The following is a 27,159-nucleotide window of genomic DNA, read 5'->3' as shown; positions in this document are numbered from 1 at the left end:
AAAAAGCACATTCTAGATGTCACTGTGTCCTTCATACTTCTTAAAATCATTCAGAATTATACTTACCACCCACTTTACCAATGCTTATTTGTTTATTATACACATTCGTGAGTGCACACAATCTACTTTTTACTTGCTTGTTCACTGCATCTTACTTAACATCTAGAGGATAAAGACTGTCAGTGATTATTAGACACATACTCACCAGAATAACGAATAATGATTTTTGTTATTGCAAATATTTTGGATAAAAATTAACAGGCCATCATAAGTGCATCAGCAAATTCCAATATGAAGCTAGAATGAAGAACGTTAATCCTATTTATAGAGCTGAGTCACATGCTGGAATGCTACTATATGAGTGGTTACTAAATAAAATGAAATTGCAATTAAAGCTAAAACTAAAATTTAAGTAATTTTTGAAAAGCAATAAAATAACAAAATTTAAAATGATTGAATGACATATAACATCATATATTTAAAACAAAAAAAAAAACAGTTTGGGGAGAAGGGAAGAATTCTACTGCTTGATATTGGTATGAGAGTGATGAGTTGAGGTGAGAGTAATGAGAATAACATATCAACATTATGAATGATATGTTAGCAGAGATATGTGAAAACAAATGACTGCAGTTTGTCATTGTGCAGGATGAGTTTGAAGAAGAATTGAACTGTATAAGACTGATGGACTGCATTTGAATGGTTTTATGTGAGTTATCTGTACAGCCTTCTGCTGCTACTGGAAAGGAGAGTAATGAGTATAGAGAATAGATCTAAGCAAGAAAGAAGCAATGTGGAAGAACGAAAAGTAAGAGAGAAGAGAATGAATGTGCAAGACAGAAAGGGAAACTAGGGCGACTCAGAGTGGAGGGGAATACAGCATGAAAAAGGTTGATGCTCAAAGAGGAAGTGAATGTGTAAGTAGACAGGAAAGGAATAGGATGGCCTGGGATATAAGGGGAACAGTTGGGAAGAGGATTCTGAAGATGGGTAATGAGAGAGAGAGAAGGATGGTTGAGCAAGGCATGAAGAAGTTACATCTTATAAGTAGTATCAGTGAAACTTGTTATAGATTCAGAAATGAACTGTTATGTTTGTATATGAATGCTGGAATTATTGGAAACAAGGGGAATGAAATTATTGCATCGATTGGGTTCATTCACCCAAAAATTGTTGAAATAAGTGAGACATGGTTAGATGAAGATAACATCCTGACAGGAATAGAGATGAAAGAGAAGGATGTGTTTTGTGAAGATAGAAAAGGTTAAAAAATAGAAAGTAAAATGCTGTTGATGATAGAAAAGGAGTTATGCCCATGCAAAACAGAAATAGTGGCAGTGGTTTTGAGGCAGTATGGTGTGAGATGAAGGTGCACAGAATGAAATACTTTCTTGGATGTTGCTATAGACCTGGTAATGTGGAGGCTAGTGACCATGAAATTTACAAGCAAATAGGAAAAGGGTTATCATTATTAGTGACAAGATATTAGGATGAAAAGATAGCAAACCAGAAATAAAGAAAATGAATTTCTTGAGTTTCTGAGGAGTATGTAACTACCTGAGGCAGTATGTAACAGAGTAATGTGAGGATTGAGTCTTGGATTTGATCATCTTATCAAAGGATGCCATTATAAATAAGATGTCAATCTCCCCCCTCCTCCCCAGTTGATGAGATAACCATGAAGTGATTACCTGGGTGGTTTCTAACCATATGAGGACTCCTGTGAGGAAAGGGTATATGCGGAACTACAAAGCTGGTGAATATGAAAAGCTCATGAGTAACATAAAATGAGTGGTAATAATCAGTTACATGAGGAGTACAAAGAACAGGCTAGGAGGGTGACTGTTGGTAAGAGTAGCAAAAATGACATTGATTGCAGAAAAATGGTATAAGAATAACTGCTGCAGAGGATATAGTGAAGATATTAAATGAGCAGTTCATCAAGGTATTTCATCCTTGTGAATGTGAGTGGTGCAAACTGATGTTAATAAGGCTGTGGGACTTGATGAGATATCACAAGTTACCAGTTCAATGTTGCAAAGTGTAAGGTTTTTAAATTTGGAAAACAAATATGAGATATTAAGTATACACTTGTTGGGAATATGTTGGAGGAGGTGGAAGAAATAAGAGATCTGTATGTGTTGGTGGATAGGGATCTTAAATCTAGAGGACAACACAATTAATTCTGGCAATGATGTAAGAGGACACTGGCTTGTAGAAGTAAGGAGATTCTGGTTCCATATAAGGCCTTTATCAATCCAGATATTGGACTACTGTGTACAGATTTGGTCACATGATTTTCACATGAAGAAATATTCAAGTTATTCAAAAAATATTCAAGTTAAAGCACTTCTGTAGCACAATAGGAAGAACAACATTACATTGTGCATTCGATTGAAAAAGGCCTAAGTTCAATTCTCGTCGTGATGGGAGGATTCTTTATATGGATTTTTTCAATTGAAGGTGAGTTAGCCGATCTCATATAGAGGTAGCAGGGTTTTTCTCCTAGAAACGCAGGTTTCTCATCCCGTACATAGACAGATTGGCCCTTCACAACGCACGCAATTTATTATTATTATTACCCAAAAACCCATGGATCTTGGGTAATAATAATCTGCAGATACCACACTCTCAGGCAAGGCATTCCAATCATCCACAACTCTGAATGAAAAAAACCTGCTTCTCACTCCCCTACTCATACCCTCTTTATACAGTTTCCAGAGATGACCTCTGGTTCTTCCCTGATCTCCCATTATTTTCTGTAGAACCTCTCCAGCATTGATCCTATAACAACCCCTTACTAACTTGTAGGTCTCTATCGTATCTCACCTCTTCCTCCTGTTCACCAGCCTCTGCAAATTGCATCTTCTCAATCTTTCCTCATACTTGACATTTCAGAGATTAGAAACTACCTTAGTCAGTCGCCTCTGAACTCTTTCCAACATCTCTCCATCCTTCGGAAAACCAGGTGATCAAGTCTGGGCACAATAGTCCATGTGTGGCCTAATCAAAGCCTTATACAATGGAACAAGAACCTCCCTACTTCTACAAGTCAGTATCCTCTGCATCATTCCCAGAAGCCTTTGTGTTGTCTTCACAATTTTGGCTATGTGTCCCCTAAATTTCAGATCCTTATCCACTATCAACCCCAGATCTCTTATTTTCTCCACCTCCAACAATATATCCTCACCAAGCATGAATTCTGCATCCCATCTTTGTTTTCCAAACTTTAAAACCTTACTGGAAGTTAATTTTGCGCTTGGCAAGACTATATAATAAATTTAGTTTAATCCTTTATCCAAGTGTGAGCAAACAAAGTTTGCACCTGAATATATCTTCAGGACTGATAAGGAGAGGTATTGCACCACCAAGAGAAGGTGGTGCAATACTATGGCAACTCGTAGCAAAGGTGGACCAAGTTCTCATCTCTCCTTGTCTCTTTGCATGGTGGGAGTTACTGAGACCAAGCTCTCATCTCTCCTTGTCCTTTTGCATGGTGGGAGATACTGAGACCAAGCTCTCATCTCTCCTTGTCTCAGTATCTCCCACCATGCAAAGAGACAAGGAGAGATGAGAGCTTGGTCCACCTTTGCTACGAGTTGTCATGGTATTGCACCAGCTTCTCTTGGTGGTGCAGTACCTCTCCTTATCAGTCCTGAAGATATATTCAGGTGCAAACTTTGTTTGCTCACACTTGGATAAAGGATTAAACTAAATTTATTATATAGTCTCGCCAAGTGCAAAATTAAATTCCAGTAAGGTTTTAAAGTTTGGAAAACAAAGATGGGATGCAGAATTCATGCTTGGTGAGGATATATTGTTTGAGGTGGAGGAAATAAGAGATCTGGGGTTGATAGTGGATAAGGATCTGAAATTTAGGGGACACATAGCCAAAATTGTGAAGACAACACAAAGGCTTCTGGGAATGATGCAGAGGATACTGACTTGTAGAAGTAGGGAGGTTCTTGTTCCATTGTATAAGGCTTTGATTAGGCCACACATGGACTATTGTGCCCAGATTTGGTCACCTGGTTTTCTGAAGGATGAAGAAATGTTGGAAAGTGTCCAGAAGTGACTGACTAAGGTAATTTCTAACCTCTGGAATGTCGAGTATGAGGAAAGATTGAGAAGATGCAATTTGCAGAGTCTGGTGAACAGGAGGAAGAGGTGAGATTAATGGTGTTTACACCTTCTCTTGGTGGTGCAGTACCTCTCCTTATCAGTCCTGAAGATATTCAGGTACAAACTTTGTTTGCTCACACTTGGATAAAGGATTAAACTAAATTTATTATATTTAAAACCTTACATTTTGCAACATTGAACTCACATCCCCATTCCCATGCCCCAACAGACAAAAAAATACTAGTAGTGGTGGTGGGCAGTAGATACCATTGATGTAGATGATGATGGTAGGGTTCAATGTAATTGATGGATGGAGTGGTGGAGACAGCGAGTTGTAGAATAGGTGTCCTCCCTCGATGAGTCTTCAGACTCCTTGTAGGTGTTACAAAATAATAATAATAATTATTATTATTATTATCAAGTTATTATCAAATTATTATTATTATCAAGCTCTTATTATAAATATCTAGTTATTATTTTTAGTAGATGTTAGCATAATTATAAAATAATAAAATATAAATCAATTGGAAAGAGAAGGCTGGGTAGATCTCAAAAGAGGATATTAGATGGATAATGAGATCGGAACAGACCAATATGATTTATATCCGTAATTAGTATTATGATGATGATGTTATATATATTTAGTGGTATTTTGTTTATTTTGACTGTGTAGTAAGTCTTGTTGTTTTAGTCATCCATTATTAAGTGATATTATTTTCAGAATTGTTTTTCATTATGGTACCAATACGCATGAGAAAAATGGCGACCAAGACATCAATGTTGGCCAATATCAACGTGTGGGATTTAGTTCAATGTATTGTGTGTTTGGTGTATTCATTGCTGAGAGTGACTGGTTTGTGGTATGAGAATGAGAACAGAGCAAATATTTGTCGGAAATGTTTTGTAAATGAATATAAGAAATGCAAGTCACGAAAGAATGAAGTGACTGATAATAAGGATATAAGAGAAGATTGTCAAGGTGTCGTGGAGAATGTAGTAACAGAAGCAGTGAGTGATAGTGCACAAAATATGGCTGACAGTTTGAAAGTTGAAAGTAATGTGGATGACGAGATGCTAGTGTAGAAAGAAATTGCACACCTATGTGGACTCCTTCACAAAGCATGAACTCGAGTGACTGAAGAAACAATTGGTGACAGGTAAGGAAGGAACAAGCATGAAAGAAAAAAAGAATGAACGGGAAAAACATAAAAGTGCGAGATACTGGGGAAGAAGGGATAGTGTTGTATGGGGATTCAGTAATAAGAGGTGTACTTAATGAGAAGTGGTGAAAGCATGTTTTCCATGTGTGAAGATAAAGGATGTTAGTGATGCTGTAAGTATACAGACAAATGGAGCGAATGAGTTGATTGTATTGGCTGGCACAAATGATTTGAAAAGTGAGAAATATGCAATGAGAGAAGATATGAAAGAGTTGTTAGTAGAGTCGAAAATGTATAATAACAAGAAAGTAAAGATGTAAAGATCGTGAGTCTGCTGCCTCAGTATGATATGATAGAACTGAGAAGAAGGGCCATGATTGCCAATGAGAAGATTTTGCAGGAGGAATGGTGTGAAGTTTATTGATCTATGGAGTCAGTTTGATGGACATAAGGACTTGTATATTCCTGATGGACTGCATTTGAATGGTTTTGGAGTTAGATGTTTGGAGAAAGTGTTGTTTAGTGAGGGTGTGGTAGTGCAACACCAGGGAAACTAGAGATATTACAGAGGATGAAATCTAGCATGTGCCTGGCCACCCTTGTGATAAATGAGCATGGGTACAATAATGATTATGCAATGCCAAATGGGATTTCACAGGGCTCCACTTTAAATGGGTTGGTATTGACATTACACAAGGGACGTTGAAATGCATGTACACGAATGCAAGAAGTATCAGGAATAAGGATGAGGAGTTTTTGGCATTGTAATCAACTTGGTCCAAAATTGTAGGCATCAGTTAGACCTGGTTGACTGAAAAATGATATAATTACAGGGATAGAATGGAAAGAGTATTGTATTTTTAGGAAGGATAGAAGGAACAGGACAGGAGGTGGGGTATTGTTGATGATAGCTGCAGAATTACAACCAACAAAATTAGAAGTTAAAGGAGATATTAGGTCTGAGGGAGATGATTCATTTGAAGCTGTCTGGTTTAAGATATAGGCAAATAGAACAAAATATATTATTGGGTGCTGTTATAGACCTGGAGGTCCACAGGAAGATATAGATGCCATGTATCAGCAGATTAGCACAATGAGTGTAGGCAGAACAATTATTATGGAAGACTTTAAGGGAACATCGATTGGAGGGAGAAAAGGGCATAGCAAGATGGAAGTGGGATTTATACAGTTGCTATGCCTCTTTCCTTCCTCCAATTGATGTCCCCATAATAACTGTTCTGCCTATTATATCCACCATTGCATACAGGTGGCTCCAAGACAGAGGTAGCAAACTACAGCCCAATCAATATATTGGGAGTGGTTGTTAAAGTATTGGAAAGGTTGGTGAAAGGTAAAATACAACAGTGAGTGGATAGGGATGCAATACTCTATAGTGGGCAGCATGGCTTCTTAAATCACTTTTTAAGGCAAATAGGACAAAATACGTTGTTAGGTGCTGCTATAGACCAGGAGGTCTACAGGAAGATGCCATGTATCAGAAGATTAGCACAAACAATGAGTGTAGGCAGAACAATTATTATGGGAGACTTACTACGGGGACATCAATTGGATGGAGGAAAGGGTCATAGCAAAATGGATATGGGATTTATACAATTTCTAAGGGATAATTACACGAAACAACATGCTATAGAGGGGAAAAGAGGATTTAAGGGTATTGGATCTGATAATAGCATCAGAAATATATGTTTAACCAAGGTAGACATTTGGCCTCCAGTTGGTGAGATCAACCATGTGGTCTTGTTCTGGGAAGTTGCCAAAAATGTGGAGTTCTCTGTCAAAAAGGTTTTATGTTCAGTTATAAGGTTGGTGATTATGAGAGACTCGGGAATCATCTTGGAACAATGTCATGGCTTAAGAAGCTATAAGGAAAGAATGTCAGTAGTGCATAGCAAGTGATCAAAGATTGCTTGAGTGTAGCCATATCAGACTGCATACCCAAGGTCAGGAGGATAAATCAAGTTGGAATTAAGTGGATGAGTAGTGATATAAAGCAAAAGCTGCAAAAAAAAAGATAACATTGTGGAGGAAATATAAAGAAAAAAGTCATCAGCATAATCATGAGCAGTGCAAGGAAGGAAGGCTACTAGTATGGTAAGGAAAGCCAAATCAGACTATGAGAGAGAATTAGCCAAACAGGCCAAAGTAAACCCAAAAGAGTTTTTTCTTATGTAATAAGTAAGAGAAAAAATGACTATGGTAGAATGACTTTAAGCAATGCTCATGGTAGGAAGGTGACTGAATCAAAAGAAATAGTTGAGTTGCTGAGTGATCATTTTGCAAACATGTATCATCCAGGTAGTAATTTTAACAGTTGCTGATGTTACAAATGTTACACAGATGCATATCAAAATTGAGGTAGACGAACAGGAGGTGTGCAGCATATTAAAAAATATGAATGTGAACACAGCAGTGGGACTGAATGGCATATCAGCTTGTGTACTATGTGAATGTGCAACAGAATTGGCATTGCCTCTGATGCTGTCAATCTAAGTCTTATCTATATTTAAATAAATTATAATACCAGAATAAACTCTCATAAGTTATTTTTTTATTTGTATATCTCAGCCTGGTTGGCCGAGTGGTTAGCATATCCACTCTCTAGCTAAAAGGCTGTGGGTTCGAATCGTGCCGTGGGCATGGATTGTCTGTGAAAATACTAGTGGTGGTGATGGGCAGCAGATGGTGTTCATGTAGATGATGATGGTAGTTGTGATTCATTGTAGTTGGTGGATTGAGTGGTTGAGACAGAGAGTTGTAGAGTAGGTGCCCTCCCTCGATGAGTCTGGACTCCCTGGAGGTGTCATGTAATAATAATAATTTTCACCTAAGTATCAAAGTCGGTTCCTCATGGAACAGCTTTATAATGAAACATGTGAAACTTTACTTCACTCGCCTAACTTAAACAGATCCAGTGGTCTATGTCATTTTGTGGGAGATAGTACTTTTTAAAATAGTGGAATGAATTGCCAGAATTGGTTGTGAGTTCCCTGTTGGTGAATGGATTTAAGGAGAGATATGATAGGATTTGTGTGTATAGTGGTTGATTTATGTCTCTGCAATGAGTCTCCAGACTCCATGGAGATGCTGTAAATAATAATTGTTTATTGTTTAATAATAATAATAATAATATTAGAAAGGGTTCAGAGTAGATTGACTATGTGGTTTCTAGTCTCTGGAATGTTGAGTATGAAGAGAGGTTGAGAAGGTGCAGTTTATAAAGTCTGGTGGATAAGAGGAGAAGGGATGATATGATACAGATGTACAATTTGGTAAGGGATTGTTATAAGACTAACATTGAAGAGATTTTTATAGGATGGTTGGAGATGGGGGGAACAAGAGGTCATCCCTGGAAACTGTACAAGGAGGATATGAGTGAAGAAGTGAAAAGTAGGTTTTTTGCATGAAGATTGGTGAATGATTGGAAGGTATTGCTTGAGAGTGTGGTGACTGCAGAGAGTTTGAATGCATTTAAGGCAGTATGATGTGCTGTGTGTATGACAGAGGAATCTTCCACAATGAGTCTGACTCTGTGAGGGTCTGGCGATAATAATCATAATATTTCTTTCTAAATTCATTCTTGTATGTGTTCAAATCACTTTGAGTGGGAGTTCACAACTATTTTTTTCAACACTTTCTACTCTCCAAACATTTCTAATGCCCATGTTTCTTATTCTATCTTTCCTCATTTTTGCCAACTTTGATTTCAAAACTTTCATTTTTATTGCTTGTATTATATACTTATGTCTCTCCATATTTGTATTATTTGTTAGTCTCCATATCTCTGCTATATAAGAAAAAAATAGCAAAAATAACTTAAGTTAATAAAATGCTTACACTTGTGAGACTTCACTTTCCTAAAGTAGACTGCATACACCATTAAAAAACATTGCCCTTGATTTCTCCCAGTCTAAACTTCCATTAATATGTAACCTTACTATTTAATATGTAACTCATAGTTTTATTTCACACTATTCCATTTGTCCAGTTTCTTCTGAAGCTCTTCTTCTGAATGTACTCATATTACCATATCTCCTGCAAACATAGTTGTTTCTCCTTTTTGGTCATCAACCTATCAGGGAAGTTTTATTGCTATTTGTCACCATGTTACCACCATTATTAACTGTAAACCACTTCTAATTACCAAATTTAGTCTTCATACAGTTCTCACATTTAACATATATATATATTAATTTCATTTGCAGCATAGCAACCATTTTTCTGAATAGAAATAGATTTTATTAAAATAAACAGTATAACCTGACAAGTTTCATAAGTTGTTTGAATACCTGCATGTTAGTTAATCCAATGGTTTTTTGTCACTCATTTTGTCAATAGTTTTTATAAGTATTAGTTTGTTGAAGTTTTTATACATCAGTTATTGTAATTAATTTTTTCTAGCCTTTTTTTTATACAAGTCTTGTACCCCTGATAATGTATGTCAGATGACTTAGCAAACTCTCAGGTTATAGTGTTTATTTTAATAAAATCTGTTTCTGTTTAGAAACATGTGGTTTTCATACTTGGAAATTAAATGAAAATTTGCTAAACTACAGGAATATTCTTTGTCATACACATTCTTGATCAGAACTATTTCTTTTTTTCTTGTGATGCCTATCTTTTCCAGACTTTTTTCTCAACTTTTGTGTAAATTCAAGCTGGCTATTATCTTTTCTTCTTTACTTTATTTTTGCATGGCTCTTCTCATTATAAACAATTATATTGTCATTTGATCTAATCTTTATAAACTTCTGAAAAGCTTTATTTTGGTCTTATCAGCTCCTTTAATGCTGTCATTCCACCAGCATGTTTCTTTTCTGCTTCCACTTATTCTTCACCATATCTGTTCTTCTGTTCCTGCCATTACATTGCAAAATTTTTCCCGTCCTTTATATACACTAACTGTAATTATATGTAATTAGGTGTTACTGCTTGCAATCTGGATTCAATTTTAACAAACAGATATCAAAAGCTCCCAGACAGCATGAAATAGAGGCAGCCCTCTGTTAAAGTAGTAGTTTTTCTAATCAAGGATAACTTCCGATTTTAAGAAGTTATCCTTAACAATATTCCTTTTTGTGCTAAGTGATTTATTTTGCTACTAATTATTATTTTACTTCTAATAATTTACAGAGAAAGCTGTCCTCCTGTAACTAAAATCATGCACTATAACATGCACTTTAATTTCAATTGTTTTTTTAGAATATGTCTATTGAGAGCAGTCTCAAAATGTGGCTGAAAATTCTGCTAATAAAAAATAATAATTTTCTCCAACTTAAGTGGCAATTCCATAATTTAATTTTTACATTGGGACAAAGTTGCTCGCATCCATAGTGATCCTAAAGCTATACGTATCCCCTGGGTGGTGCTAAATGAGCAACAGCGATAGGCAGCCAGTCCATCCTAAGGATCTCCTGGCCAATTTTATGATATCTACTGAATTTATTGAATATAGTGACTTGCAGAAACCAGAATTTAGAAACATTGGTCCTACACTATGTATTTGTCAATTAAATATTGAATCTATTAGCAAAGCCAAATGCGATTATTTATCGAAATTATTGTTAACCAATAATGTTAAGTTTTAAAAGAGGTAAACCGTGAGTAGACATATCAGTACACAATAAATAACGGAAAAAACTCACGTAGAAAGATTATTTATTAGTATAATTTTCGCCTGTGTGTCACAGGCATCTTCAGTAGTACATTAAGCTCAAAATTAAACACTAACTGACAATTCCAAAAAGTGCCACCTAAGTAGCTGGTGTAAGATAACTAAAAAGGTCAATAACTTTCCTAGAAAAAAAAAAAAAAAAAAAAAAAAATTAATACAATAAAAAGTTAGGAAAGATTAGCTGATTTGTAAAGTACTATCTCCCATAAAGGGGATAGACGTAAGCCGTCGGATCTGTTTAAGTTAGGAGAATGAAGTAGAGTTTCACATGTTTCTTTATAAAGGCGTTCCATGAGAAACTGACTTTTGTGAAGAGTTCTTCACAAAAGTCAGTTTCTCATGGAACGCCTTTATAAAGAAACATGTGAAACTCTACTTCATTCTCCTAACTTCACAAAAGTCAGTTTCTCATGGAACGCCTTTATAAAGAAACATGTGAAACTCTACTTCATTCTCCTAACTTAAACAGATCCGACGGCTTACGTCTATCCCCTTTATGGGAGATAGTACTTTACAAATCAGCTAATTTTATTGTATTAATTTTTTTTTTTTTTTTTTTTTTTTTTTTTTTTTAGGAAAGTTATTGACCTTTTTAGTTATCTTACACCAGCTACTTAGGTGGCACATTTTGGAATTGTCAGTTAGTGTTTAATTTTGAGCTTAATGTACTACTGAAGATGCCTGTGACACACAGCCGAAAATTATACTAATAAATAATCTTTCTACGTGAGTTTTTTCCGTTATTTATTGTGAACCAATAATGTTGATGTGATTGCTGTCCAGGAAACACGTGCTGCTGATTCTGAACAGCTCCTTAAAAGAGGTCGCATTCCAGGTTACGCTGCTATTGGTGCAACTTATCATGAAGTATATGGAATAGCAACGTATGTACGAAATCGTCTTAAAGAAGTTTTTCTTCTATCTCAAAATATTGTAGAAAACATACATACAGTAGTGATAAAAGTTCAAGATATTACAATTACGAATATTTATAAGCCACCTGGATGATCACCTTGGCCGTAAAAAATTATTCCTATTGTTGAACATCCCGCAATTTATATTGGGGACTTTAATAGTCACCATGAACAGTGGAATTATGCTCGAAACAACGAATGTGGCGAAAAACTTGTTGATTGGATCGAACTAAATAATCTTCACTTAGTCTTTGATGCCAAAGACAAAGGCACTTTTAGATCTGTGGCCTGGAAAAGAGACTATAACCCTGATTTATGTCTTGTGAGCAAAAATAATTCAGGTCACCCTATGCAAAATCTGAGAAGGGTCTTAACTGACTTTCCTCATAGTCAACATAGACTGGTATTAATTGACATTGGCATTTCCATTCCATTTGTAAGATCAAAGCCTATCCCATGCTGGAATTTTAAAAAGGCTGACTGGAATAAATACGCAAATGAACTTGACAAATGTATTCGCTGGATACCTCCAATAAGTAGTAATTTTCATCGATTTATAGGTGTAGTCCTGCTTGCTGCCAAGAAAAGTATTCCTAGAGGTATTAGACATAACTATATACATGAATGTGAATTACAGGAGCGAAGAATGTGAATTACTTTATAATGAATATCAGATAAACAATGACCCAGAAATAGCAGACGAACTCCTAGAAAACTTGGATATATCCTGAAGGAAAAAATGGGTAAATACAGTTGAAGGGATATACTTTACTCGTTCCAGCCGTAAAGCTTGGAGCCTTCTTAGGAAACTAGGTGGTAGTGCTCCTTTGATTAAAGAACAACCAAGAATCACCCCAGATTAACTAGCTATACATATTGTTAATATATCACGTATCCCAATCAATAAAAAGCATACAAGATATATAAGGAGAAAATTAAAAGAATTTAGCAAGTCTTCACCTATAACTTCAAATTTTGCACACCCTTTTACACAGCAAGAAGTTGAAGCAGCCTTAAAGGAATTAAAGCCTAGTAAGGCTCCTGGTTTTGATAACATTCATCCAGAATTTTTGATTAATCTGGAAAGAAATGGAAAATTATGGTTAACAAAGTTCTATACTGACATTCTTACAGCTGGTAAACTTCCCACTATTTTTAAAAAAGCAAAAGTACTTTCAATTTTAAAGCCTGGTAAGCCTAATCATAAACCGGAAAGATACCGACTTATTACTCTCCTCAGTTGTTGTTATAAACTCTTTGAAAGACTTATTTATAATAGAATAAGCTCCACATTTTTAAAAATGTCCCAATAGAACAAGCTGGCTTCAGACCAAATCGTGGGTGTTGTGACCAGGTTCTCTCTTTGGTAACTCACATAGAAGCTGGTTTTCAAAAAGGTTTAAAAACATCAGCAGCATTTATTGATTTGTCAACAGCCTTTGACACCATTTGGAGACAAGGCCTTCTATATAAATTATATAAAATTATCCCATGTAAAACAATAGTCCATATTATTAACAATATGCTAAGAGATAGAAGATTTATAGTGACTATAGGTAATAAAACTAGCAGCGAAAGGAAGTTAAATAATGGATTGTCACAGGGATCTGTTTTATCTCTGTTATTATTCAATCTGTATATATATCTGATCTTCCCGTCACTACATGAAGGAAATTTTGTTATGCCGACAATATAGCAATAACTACACAGCATAAATGCATAAGTCATACAGAAGAAAAATTCTAAAAGCTGACTTAACTATTCTGGATGAATATTTTAAAACCTGGAGACTGTTTAAATAGGAACAAAATGGTAATATCTTGTTTTCATCTAAATAATAACTTGGCAAACGTGAAACTAAAAATTGAATTGAACAACACTATACAGGGTGTTCGGGATAAATTTGACATATTTATAATTAATTATATTTTTCCGTAAGTTACATGTATTAACACACACTTCTCTTCATTTAAAAGTTTGGACCCTTCTTCATTCATATACAAGATGTCAGAAAGGATGGATAGCTGGAACCCACCTGAATCATGGAAGAGAATAACTTGTATCATGATGATTCGTGCCCGCCATCAAAATAAGGATATTACGACTGCTGCCCAATGCTCCCTGAATACAGTAAAAACAATCAGGCATGAACTAGAGACTTGCAATGGTGACTACGAGGATGTAGCAAGAAGACAGATCCCTAGCAGACGATCTGATTGCGTTCGTACAGCAGAATTCCTCGCAAATCTGCAGGAACAGGTGTTGAAGAACCCTGGCATTGGAATTCGGGCTTTGTTCGTGGAGTTGCTAACTGTAGTCAAGCCAAGCATAACAAGGGTAGCCAATGGTAGGCCGTATGTATGGCAGCAGGATTCGGCCCCTTGCCACACCTCTGGGAAAAGTCAAAAATGGTTGTCTGAAAATTTCTACGACTTCACCAGTCCAAATGTTTGGCCTCCAAACTCCCCAGACCTTAACCCCATGGATTATTTTGTATGGGGCGCAGTTGAAAAAGACACCAATCGCACTTCCAGTAATACAAAAGCCCAGTTAATGGATAAAATTAAAACAGTTTTTGCGGCCCTTCCCAGGGAGACTGTAGCATCAGCTTGTTCGAGGTTCCTAAGCAGAATTGAAGCTGTGATCGATGCTAATGGTGGTTATTTTGAGTAAATCTTGTTGATAGTATTGTAATTAACTCTGCCTGTAATGTTTTTTTGTCAATTCATTAAATTTAATAGATACAAAGAAGATTTTCTTTTTCCTTACGAAACTGTCAAATTTATCCCGAACACCCTGTACTTCCATATAATACATTCCCTAAGTACTTGGGAGTCACACTTGACCGTTCTCTCACTTTCAGGCAACACCTCTCAAACTTGGCATATAAACTAAAGACATGTAATAATATCCTACAGAGACTCTGTGGCACTACCTGGGGTTCTAGAGCCTCTACTCTTCGGACAACAGCCCTTGCTTTGCTATTCTCGAGTGCTGAATATTGTGCTCCTGTGTTAAATAGCCCTCACACAAGGATTATCAATTCTCAATTGAACAATACCTTAAGATTAATTACAGGCTCTATTAGATTGACCCCAACATATTGGTTACCTCTTTTAGCAGGCATTATTCCTACAGAACTATGTAGATTGAATCCTTTAGTCCGTGAATTCCAAAAAATTGCTGGTAATCCGAACCTACCTATTCATCAGGATCTCCCAAATCTTAACGTCAGTAGATTGAAATCTCGCCATCCATCACTACGAGCAGCAGAATTAGTGCTAAATAATTTAATCGTTTATCAAAGTGGGAAGAAACATGGTAGGAAAATACGAAAGAACATTTACATAACATCTTTAAAGGTGATCAAATCATCACAGGATTCAGACTACCTCGCAAAACATGGACGGTACTAAATAGAATTCGGACAAATCATGGCCTATGTGGAGATACTCTCTATAAATGGAACAGACAACCATCTCTAGAATGTGACTGTGGTGCTCCACGACAGACTATGCAACATATTGTAACAGAATGGACCTTCTGTGCTTATCAGAATGACTGGAATGACTTCCATAAGCGACTCCTGAAGCTGTGACCTGGATTACGAACTTAGATCTGAATTTGTAATGATATATATGTTTCTTTTCCTTATTATAACATATTAAGACTTTTAACTCTTATTTTAATTTTCCAACTTCTTGGATTAGATCTGTTTTCCTTCAAAGTTTTAACTTAAAATATTTTAAATTCTTCAATTCTGTTAATATATAATGACATAATGATTTTCTTTTTTAACATCATATTTTTGCCATGAGCTATGTATGCATGTATGTACATTATATCTTCCTCTTACTTCACAGTTTTTGCAGAATAAGTTATGCAAAACAATTTAACACTACTACCATTTTCCATCTATGCTGTTAAAGTGGAAAAGTAATTTCAGACATGTTGAAAGGTTTGGACATTTAAAGTTATTCATATTAATGTTTCATGTATACACAACATGAGAAAAATAAGCTAAAGTTTTTGCGACCAATTATATATTTAGTTTAATCCTGGATTAAACCAAATATATAATTGGTAGCAGTAGCGCACAGAGGATTTAATCTTGGGGGGGGGGGGCAAAGATGAGTAGATGATTTGAGAATATACACTACGCATCGCATACCACCTATAACTGAGCATCTGCAATGATTGCTAATTCATAAGTAGTATAGAAACAGAAGACACGACACAACATAAATGTAAAAAAAAAAAGGAATTTTAATTAGGAAAAGATTTTTGGAAAATTGTCAGTGTTTTTTTTTCCTTTTCTTTGGGGGCCCAGGGTCCCATGCCCCCCCCCCTTCTGGATGCACAACTGATTGGTAGCATAGCCAAGTGAAAAAACTTCCATCAACTTATCTCTAATCCAGAGAATTTTAATAATAAGGTGTGGAACCTTTTGGCAACTGGCATATGGAAATATGACTTCTCCATTACTTCCACTTTAGTAGTATCAACATCTCTGGGTCTGGCTCCCACTGATGAGACCTCAATAAAAGTCAAAACCGGTCTGGGGTGGCCCTTCCTGTAATGCATAGCATTGTACATGTCCACAAGGAGATGTGCTCTGCATTATGGAAGATACTAAGGCAAGTGATGAGAATTTATACCACCTTTGCCATGAGTTGCCCCAGTCCTGAAAATACTTCAGGCGCAAATGCTGTTTGCTTACACTTGGATAAGGGATTAAACCAAATATATAATTGGTAGCATAGCTAAGTGAAAAAACTTCCATTAAAGTTTTTGCTCTTCTGGTGTTGTGTCTTTACTATTAAACATTCATAAGAAAAAACAACTTATTCCTTAGGAACAATTATTGTTTCCATCTAACTTACATTTTGTAAAATAGGAAATTACTATATTTTTAAATCTTTTTTTTTAGCTGTTTTCATTTTGCAATTTAAATTACTTTTCTAGCGACAATTCCTGCCTATCAGTGCCCAGTTCAAGATATTCCCATAGCAACTGTGAGACCAAAAAATTCCCCGTCCACAGATTCCATCCCAGAGTTAAAGACTTTTCAGTTATCTAAAGATGATGGATATGGAGCACGCATCTCGTCTTCTCCAAGAAGTAATTCCAGATACCAGCTTAATGGAACAGCAGTTCTGGTATGCTGTTTTGAATGAAAATACCACATTTATTACTGTAAATATGATTGCATTTTTTTATGGAAAGATAGCATATTTTTCCTCTGTTTTTACAAAAATATCCAGCATTTAAATGGTTAAATAAAGGATGCCCCCCCCCCAGTCCTTCCTTCTCAAAATGTTACCACTGGCATAAAGTGCACTATATACACATTTAGGACAGTAATATTTATGCAAATCCATTGGAAGATGAATGAAAATTCATCTTCCGATGGAGCAAAATTCTTTATCCCTATAAATAAAAATAAATCCTATGTTTGAGAACAAGCACACCTATGGTATTAAATAAAATATTTCCTAATTTCTTCTGTTGGTGTTTATTTTGAATTTTTTTTCGATGTTATATTTAAATGTTAATAAAAATTCATGTTTGATATTAACTTTGTTTTTGTTTTTATTTTATTATATGTAGTAAAGTGTTTTGTGAAGCTTTTCTTTCAGTTTAAGTTTAGCATATACTATTATTATTATTATTAAGAGAGATCTCCAGGGAGTCAGGGACTCATCGAGGGAGGCCACATACTACATGCACTAACTGTCATACTTGTTCTTAAATTCATTCACACTGTTTGCACATACACACAACATCCAATATCAATCCATTCCAGTCACCACCACTCTATGAGAGAAAAATCTAGATCTCACCTCCTTCTTGGCAGCATTCATTCTCAGCTTCCAAGGATGCCCTTTCATCCTTTCTCCATCCTGCATAAAATGAAAAATTTTATCAGCCGAAATCCTGTATGACCCTTTCAGAAGTTTGTAAGTCTCAATCATATCACCCTCTTTCTCCTGTTTACTAGTGTCTGCGGTCTACAAATTCTTAATTTGCCTTCATAATCGGTATTCCACAATACTGATATCATTTTCAACATTCTCCTTTGCACTCTCTCTCCACTGTATCAGAATCACAACAGAAATCTGGAGATCAGACCTGCACACAACAGTCCAAGTGAGGTCTTATCAAGACCTTTTAAAGAGGCAAAATGACATCCTTATCTTTACATGTCAAAGTTCATTTTAGCATTGCAATTATCTTTTGAGTTGTATTTGCAATCTTTGCTATACGGCCGCTGAACTTCAACTTCCTATTTACTAACACTACAAGATCTCTAGCCTGATCGGTTTCTTCCAGCATAATCCCACCAATTTAATATGACATATATGATATGAAATGAAAAACATAGAAATGAATATTATGTTTTTAATTTCTTTCTACAGAGAGGGGCTGACCCTAGAGATAATACAAAGCCAGGGCAACAGTGGCAAAAGCGGAGTTAGCTAGATGCACTTTGCCACTTTCCAAAAATCAGTTTAATATCTTGGGAATCATGGTCTGTATCAAATATTAAACTGATTAGAACAGATGTTACACTTTTGCTTCTCAGCCTTTTGATTAAATTAAGAATTCAGTATCTGTTCTCATCAGATACTGAACTCTTATGTGTGCATATCAAATATTAATATCTGATATGCACCACAAGATATTAAACCGATTTTTGGAAGGTGGCAAAGTGCTCGGGCTTGCTTGACCAACATTAGTTGTTTGTCAAAAAGACAAACATTAGTTGTTTGTCTTTTTCAAGACAAACAACTACGTTTTTTGGTGGAGATATGTAGATGATATCTTCATTGCATGGAACCACAACAAAGATGACCTAATTGATTTTCTCAATAAAATCAACTCCTTTCACCATTCTATTAAATTTACTCTAGAACTTGAAAAAGACAAACAACTACCGTTCTTAGTTATCTTAATTAAGAAGCATGTTAATTGCCTTATAAACCTATCAGTCTACAGGAACCCTATGAATACAGGATGTTATTTACATTTCAGCTCCTCACACCACATTTCTCACAAACTGAGCATAGTACACATACTAAAGAAAAGAGCTGTCTGCATTACAACAGATGAAAAGGACCTCCAAGATGAATTAACATTGATATCTAATAACCTCGCCTTGAATGGCTACCCATGAAGATTCGTCAACAAAATCCTTTTCTCTGAGCCACCACAAAGAGAACGAGAAGACACTCAATATATTACAACAATCACCATTCCGTATGTGAGCAGTATCTAACAAGCTCGCTAATCTCCTCAAACCACACAAAATAACAGTGACATTCAAACCTATAGAAACAATTCGTAAACTACTACGATCTCCAAAAGATACCCATCCTTTCTCCAAGTATGCTGGAGTCTATAATATTCCATGCTCGTGTGGTTCAAGTTACATCGGCCAGACTTCGAGAAACCTCGAGATTAGACAGAAGGAACACATTGGTTATGTTAAAAACAACAGACATATCAGGCCTGTCATCACATTTCTCCATAACAAACCATATCATTGAGTGGGACAAAAGTTGTACCCCATACATAGAAGAGGACTACCACTCTCGAATGTTTAAAGAAGCAGCCACAGTCACACACACTACAGATAACCTTAACAGGAACCAAGGTTTAATTCTTCCAGAGATATGGAAAACCCTAATTAGATCTCTGAACACACAAGAAATGAACTTTAATGCTCACTATAGAATGTTTCTTAGCAACAACTAGTAAATTATGTACACGTGATACGTGTATTATTCACGTTCAATGCTATTTTAGTTTATAACTATAATTTTTAGAATTTGCAGTTAAGATCTATTTTGTGATATGTTTTAACCTCAGTGCTTGTACCCTGATGATGCCAACAGCTTAAGTTTGGTGAAACTAGTCGGTATTAAAAATACTTATCCATTTACACTTGATCAATGTTCCCAAATAGTTATTTACATTAAATCTTAGTATTGTTTGGTACATTTTTCATTCCAGGTGACTATTCTTCATCATCCTATAATTATCAACAGTTGTATTTCCTGTATCTCTGTTTATCACTGCTTTTATTGCACTGCTACTACTACTACTACTACTATTATTATTATTACTGCAATATAATTACTTTGCATAAACAGGAGAGCGAGAGACCTCCAATACAGAAATAGTTGCTATTAACAGAAACATTTGTAATTATGGAAAGCACCATAGCCAGCTCACATCAATACCATGGGATGATGAGCTGTGAGAAAAATAAGTTAATAGAGCATGAGAATTGGTTAAGATATGTCCGATAAGACGTTGTGCAACTGTATACTCAAGAGTCAAGGTGAATTAGATAAGGTATACAAGTTGTATGGATGCAGATTTAAATTAGGCAAGCAAGTGTAGAAAAAGTTATAAGATAGTAGGCAATAGACAGATGCATGAAAAGCATAAAAATGCAAGCTAGAAAAGTGACAAACATGGTCAGGAAAGGAAAGAAAAATGAGACAAGATTGGATAAAGAAAATCCAGTGGTGTTCTTCACCCTAAGTGATGAGCATGAGGAAGATTGATTATGGAAGGTGACAATGATAAACAGTGATTGTGGTAATCTGACTGCTACATAGGATATAGTAGAATTATTTTATGAGCACTTGGTCAGTGTATTTCATACTGATATGAATGAAGCTGTGCAGTGAATGAACCAGAAGTGTTGAGTAGACTAGATAAAATCTAGTCTACTCAACACTTCCAGCCCCAGAGCTCTGTGGGTTTGGATGATGCTATAACCATGTGCAAAGAAGTTTACTGCCTTTGATTTGTTTGTTTAATAAAAGTTTTGCAATATGGGAAGCCACCTAATTAGGGAAGGGCTCAAAAGGAGAGTAAGGAGGACAAAATTATTCTACTCAACAACTGCTTCAACAAAAAATCTGTCAGGTCAAGCAGATAAAAATTCTTCACCCCTTTCTGTCCTTCAATATTTTTTCTTCATGAATTCTGTTCCAGGTCAAGTTTCTTTTTTTTAAATCATTTCTTATCTGGTTCCTGAGGACATTCACAAAACATCCATATCCATAGTGGGATTTGAACCCCACATCCTGTTAGTTGAAGAGCAGATACACTAATCACTCAGCCAACTTGGCTTGAGTGGAAAACAAAATTTTATAAACAAACAGATGGTATACAATTGTCATAAGGAAAGTGACATTAAACCAGATATCAAACTTGGAGATGTTAACGTCAGCTTTTTATTTTTTGCAGATTATGTTAAACTGCTAAATAAATCCAGTACAAGTCTGCAGAATCCCTTGCCTGTATTGAATAACTGCTGTAATAAATTTGGTGTGAAAATCAACAACAAAAAGCAATAGATAATAGAAAATTAGCAATTGCCAGTTTCTGGCAATTGCTAATTTTAAATTTTAATTGCTAAAAACAAAAACAGCATCCTGAATGGAGAATCTATAGAACAAGTAAAACATTTCGGCTATTTAGACACAATTTTTAGTGAAGATGACAGATTAAATACAGAAATGAATAACAGAATTGGCAAAGACGGTATTGTAGTAAGTCTTATTCCATTTGAATAAATTCACATGTAATAAGACTGGAGGCCACAATATGAGAATTCTGAGAAAGATTAGGGGAGTGAACAGATAGCATCAATGGCAGTATCATATTAGAAATGAGGATATTAGAAAAGTACTTGACATCATTAGCATTTAGGAATGTATTAACAGAGGTAATCTTAGGTAGTATGGTCACTTATGTGGAATGATAAAGGAAAGGTTAGTGAAACAAGTGTTTTTTTGCCAGGATGACAGAAAAAAGACCTAGAGGAAGACCAAGATCTAGCTGGACTGATACAATAAAAAGTGCCTTAGAAGAAAATTGATCTGATAATAATATTAAATTTTTCAATAACAGATTAATTTGAAGGAAACCTGTGATTGGAAGTTAGTAATGATGCAATTTTTTCATGTAGTACTATCATAATATCCTATACCCCCCCCCCCCCAGAGGGTACATATAAGCAATTTAATGATAATGGCATACCACAATGTATACATATAAAACAAAATTATATAATCAACTAATAATTGGCAATTTGTTCTTCCCTCTCCTCTCTTTAGTCAATTTTTGCGTGGAACACAGAGCAAAGTCTTCAACACAGCTGCACTCACGTCTGTAGTGGGCTTTACTGGATATATGCCGTGTTTGCCATTTTCCTGTAGTCTCAAACACACATTAGATATATTTTAATGTATTATGCAGCTAGTATCTTAAAATAAAATGCACTTCTGTATTTAAAAAAAAAAAAATGAATTAAATAACTGTCTGCCCTTCATAGCGATATTGTCATGCATCTATCAAATGGTTTATTATCCTTTTGTGTTTATATACACTCTGTCCAAAAAGAAATTTTTGATAGAAAATAAAACACAGGCCAATTATAATTATTCAAACCATTTATTTCAATCAATATACTCTCCCTCAGCTTTGATACAGCATTTGGCATGGTCAGTTAATTCGTTAAATTAGTTTTTTTTTATATCAGTTTTTGGGATACTGTTGAGGGTTGTGGTTACTGCTGCTTGAATATTTTCAATGGTGTCATATCGCTTTCCTTTTATTGGCAAATGAAATTGGGAGAAGAGAAAGAAGTCACAGGGTGCTAAATCAGGTGAATACGGCGAGCGATCCAACACACAAATTTGTTTTTTTTGCTCAAAAACTGTCTCACAATGTTCGAACAACGAGATAGTGCATTATTGTACAAAAGTGACCAGCTGCCTGCATCACGATATTGATGCCGTATGCGATGAATTCTTGCTATCAATCGCTTCAAAACTTCGAGATAAAACTCACCATTGACCGTTTGGCCAGACTGAACGAATTCTTTGTGGATAATGCCTTTGGAATCATAGAAACAAATCAGCATTGTCTTTACTTTTGATTTCTCCAAGTGACTTTTTTTTGGGTGCTCCTCCTCTCTACTCAGTACTCTGGCACTTTGTTTCAGGCTCATACTCTAAACACTTCTTTTGTCACTAGTAACGATCGTTTCTAGGAAGTTTGAGTCATTACGAGTGGTTTTAATGAGGTCCTTGCAGTGTTCAATTCGATAAATTTTTTTGGTCATCGGCCAACTTGTGGGGAACAAATCACGAATTCAATTTACGAAGGCCCAAACTCTCACTCAAAATGTTGTGCACAGTTGATTTTGGAATCCCCAATTCATCTTCAATCAATTTGACAGACGATTTTGGGTTTTCTTTGATGAAATCACACACTTTTTGGATGTTAACTTCACTCAGTCCAGTTTTTGGACAGCCCTGCTTTTTGTCCTCCTCAAGCATCTATGACCATTTTGAAATTGCTTAAACCACTCGTAACTTGAGTACAGGATAAGAATTCATCACCGTATGCTTTTTGAAGCATTAAGTTTACTAAGTTTAACTAAATAAAACGTTTACTAAGTTTAACACAAAAGTCAATCGCAGCTCTCTGTATGAAACTCATTTTCTGACCATTTGTCAAAACACACTGGCACTATAACTCAGCTTCTAATGAAACAAATGTCATAAACAGTTGACACAATGCTAATGAAGGTTGCCGCTTTCGACAACAAAAAGATACAACAAGTGGTGCCACTAGTTTCTTCTGTTTTTCAAAAAGTTCGGCTTCTTTTTGGACAGAGGTTATAGGAAACTGAGAACATCCATAAATACACTAGAAGCTAGTTACATAAACAGTCACAACCATCCACTTAGCAGTATGGGATCTTTGAAATACTAACATTGAGGACTTTTTTTTCCAGTGGTAGAGCTCTTGTCACAGAACTCAATTTATCAAACACCACACTTTTTTAGCAAATGGCTAGAGTTGTTTAAAATAGATAAAATACTACGTTTCATTTTCCCCAATCCAAAAATTACAGCAAAACTATTCGTACCCCTTATATAAACAATGTTGGAAAAAGACAGCTAGAGTGCTAAATAAATATAATTTTCATATAGCTTTTAAACCACATAACAAACCAGCAATCCTTATCCATTCTCTTAAGGCTAAATTCCATCCTTGTGCCCCACGACTTCATCTACTTTGAACAAATAGGAAGATCAATTAACATCTGCCTTGAAGATTATAAGAAATACATTTACTACCATCACTATGGCAAGTCAGGGCTGGCAGACTATGCAGTGATCACTCCTTCATACAGGATTAAATGGGGAAAATATTACAGGCATAAAAGCCCATATAAGTCTGAAAGATAATATTTTTGGAGTTAGTATCAGCATTCCCTGAACTGCCTCTAGCACGATTTCATTAATTTACCATTTACATAAATTGTATTCTAATACTATATTCGGCCAAGTATATGTAAATTACTTTAAATCCATAGTAGAGGACACCATGATAGAATGTGGATCTTTTGTCTGTTAAAACTTTGAATTGTTTCCATAATTATTTAAATGTTAGTGCTTCCCCATGTTCTCTTACAAGTATTTTTTTTGTATGTTGAAGAATGTGGGTTGAAATCTAGCAAAATATCATCATCTTAATAAATTATCACATTTATTCTTGCACTGTTGTTGGTTGATAATGTTAAATAATCAAAATGGAGAGTTAGGTAAAGAACAAACAAATTAGACTTTTAAATAAGTGATGAAATAAAGAAATGAAGTTGTTATATGTAATAAAATTCACAAACAGTTTAAACAATTAAAATTTACTTTATACCTTTTCTCAGATTCAATCCCCAATCAGAGGACATTCTTTAGAAAGTCTCACAACAGATGATGTCCCAGCTCCAGCACCTCTGCAACCACAAGATCTGGTTCATGACTGGAAGATTACTGATCTGGATGGTGATTCTGTGTATGATGGAACAGTAACTTTACATCGACCAAAAGGATTAATTCGTTCTCGTCCTGTTGCTAAAGTATCAGCAAATTCTCGTCAGGAAGTAGAACTTATTGATGAGAAAGAACTGATAAGTATTGTTAAGGACCGACAGTTAGATGGATGGTCTAGTCTAGATGGTTCACCAAGACATGGAACATTAAAAAAACCACCTCCACCACCACCTCCTAAACGAAGTAACTCCACAAAAAGTGAACCAGCAGACAAGAAAACTGATTCAGCCCAAATAAAAGAACTTCCTATACAGGTAAATGCAATCTCAATGCCCCAAGCTTCTTTAAATACACAAGGACAGTTGCCCCTAAATGAAGATCCTCTTCCTGCTCCACCTCTCATACAAGAAAGACAGAGAAAGTCATCAGGTAACACAGAAAAAACTGCACCACTTGATGAACTATTCAATAATCCTCTTTTCCAACAGAGACGAAAAGATTCAGTAGAATCATGTAGTAGTGAATCAAGCGCATTGCCCTTTGCAAATGAAAATGTTGGGACTATTAAACAAAGGGCTACAAAACCATATCCATCTCTTTTAACTGAAAATCATCTAAGTGAAGGTTTTTGTGACCAACAAGGTAAGAAAATAACTTGGTTATATATCATATAAATTTGATATGTCTACTTATGTACAAGTGCCATATTCTATTGATCAAGAAATTATAGTCACCAATTTATATTCCTTACAACAGTTTTCTATGGAATTTGTTCCTATTATTTAATATTTTCCATCACTTTTATGGTAATCACAACATTCTTCACAAATTTGTTCTGTTAAAAGGTGTTTTTAAAGGTGTATAGTGTGACTTTTGTTGAGAATTGTGTTACATTTCTCTCTATTACAAGTATTCTTTAGTGGTGCTGCTTTTGGAATTTAGTTGCTGTGTACATTGTGTGTTATTTTTGAGTTCCCGAGAACGTGAGGTCAGAGTCAGACATCTGCGGTGGAAGAAAAGATACGTTTTTGTTATTTGCTATGTAGCATAGTTAAATATAGGTTATACTTATAATAGTGAGTAAGTAAATTGGCTTACAGTAGAGCTTATAATATTTAGTATTTAGCATTTTAGTTGTAGTAGTTCCTCAGCAGAATATAAATGATCCAGTTACAAATGGCGTATCACCAACTCCTCCCCCATTCAAGGACTCTATTTTGCCAAACATAATAATGGATTTTGTGGCATATACGAGTCCAGGTAGATGGATATGTGGTGGGTGAGAGAAGGGGGAAGTGTGTATATGCTTAAAATGTAGGCAATGGGAGGAAATCATCGAGTTAGATGCTACAATATCTGACCTTATTGTGTCAGCAGTGGGAGATCTTCGAGAGACAAGTAGTGTGATAGGTGAGAATAATGAGCAGCTAAATATGAATGAAGAAATAAGAGTGGGGGAGTGTGGAAGGTTCGAAAGATTGTGAAGTTTTTGGAGACGGTTATGATTGGGAGGATGAATGGCGAGTAAGTGTGGCAAACTTACTGATAGAGATAGATGAGCTGAAAGAGATGATGGAATGTCTCGGGAATAAAATGAGAAGTATGAAAGATGAGATTAGGTGAATGGAAGAGATGAATGCAAGGCAAATCAGAACAGGAGTGAGAGAAAGTTATGGGAATGATAGAAGAGGTGAGAATAGAAACAGTAGAAGAGAGGGAATGAGAGAGGTATGGAAATGATAGAAGAGTAGAGAATAGGAGCAGTATAAGAAAGGGAATGACAGAGGTATGGAAATAATAGAAGAGGAGAGAATGGAAACAGACAGAGAGAGAAAATGAGAAGAATGCGAGGGAGTGTTGAAACCAGGGATAGAGTAATGCCAGGACAGCAGGTAAGTAGGAGAACACAGAATGAAAGAGTCAGAGGGGAGAGAGAGAGAGAATGAGGGATGCAGGTGAGCAATCAAGGAACAGAGTGGTAAGAGCTGTAATGTATGGAGACTCAATGATCAGTGGAGTGTAAGATAGGATGCCAGAGGAGTGTTTGCCTGGAGGAATGATAGAAAGTGTGGCTATAGCAATTAAGTGGAATGAAAGGGTGGATGAGATGATTTTGATGGTGGGCACGAATGACTTGAAAGGCAGTGTAAATCGGGTGGCAAGAGATCTGAGATTCATGATTGAGATTGTACAAAAGAAAATGCAGAGAGGAAAGATAGTGTGTGTTACCCAGGTATGATAATGAGGAGCTGAGCAGAAGAGCAGTAATAATGAATAGCATAATGGCCAGAATGTGTCAGAAGAGAAGATTGGAATATGTGGATACTTGGAGGGTATTTGAGGACAAAAAGGAGCTATATGCCAGAGACCGCTTGCATTTAAATGAGGAAGGACGTAGGAATCTG

General features: G+C 35.7%; 1 protein-coding gene and 1 non-coding gene across 2 annotated transcripts in view; one reads left to right on the top strand and one right to left on the bottom strand.

Annotated features, from left to right (window-relative positions):
* Positions 1-27,159, top strand: part of LOC150097122 (uncharacterized) — a 267,734-nt gene that overhangs the window by 195,577 nt on the left and 44,998 nt on the right. Inside the window, exons 11-12 of the mRNA XM_090407534.1 lie at positions 16,854-17,047; positions 24,649-25,396. Coding sequence (XP_090263660.1) covers positions 16,854-17,047; positions 24,649-25,396 — 942 coding nt within the window. The remainder of the gene's footprint in view (positions 1-16,853; positions 17,048-24,648; positions 25,397-27,159) is intronic.
* Positions 18,306-18,496, bottom strand: LOC150097123 (U2 spliceosomal RNA). The gene has a single exon (XR_016549730.1). It is a non-coding gene; the product is annotated as a U2 spliceosomal RNA (small nuclear RNA).

This window comes from Typopeltis vanoorti, chromosome 17 (genome assembly GCF_054136105.1).
Source record: "Typopeltis vanoorti isolate ZY-2024b chromosome 17, IOZ_Tvanoo_1.0, whole genome shotgun sequence".
NCBI lineage: Eukaryota > Metazoa > Arthropoda > Arachnida > Uropygi > Thelyphonidae > Typopeltis > Typopeltis vanoorti.
The sequence above is the reverse complement of the archived record's forward strand: the minus strand, read 5'-3'. Positions and strand labels throughout refer to the sequence as shown.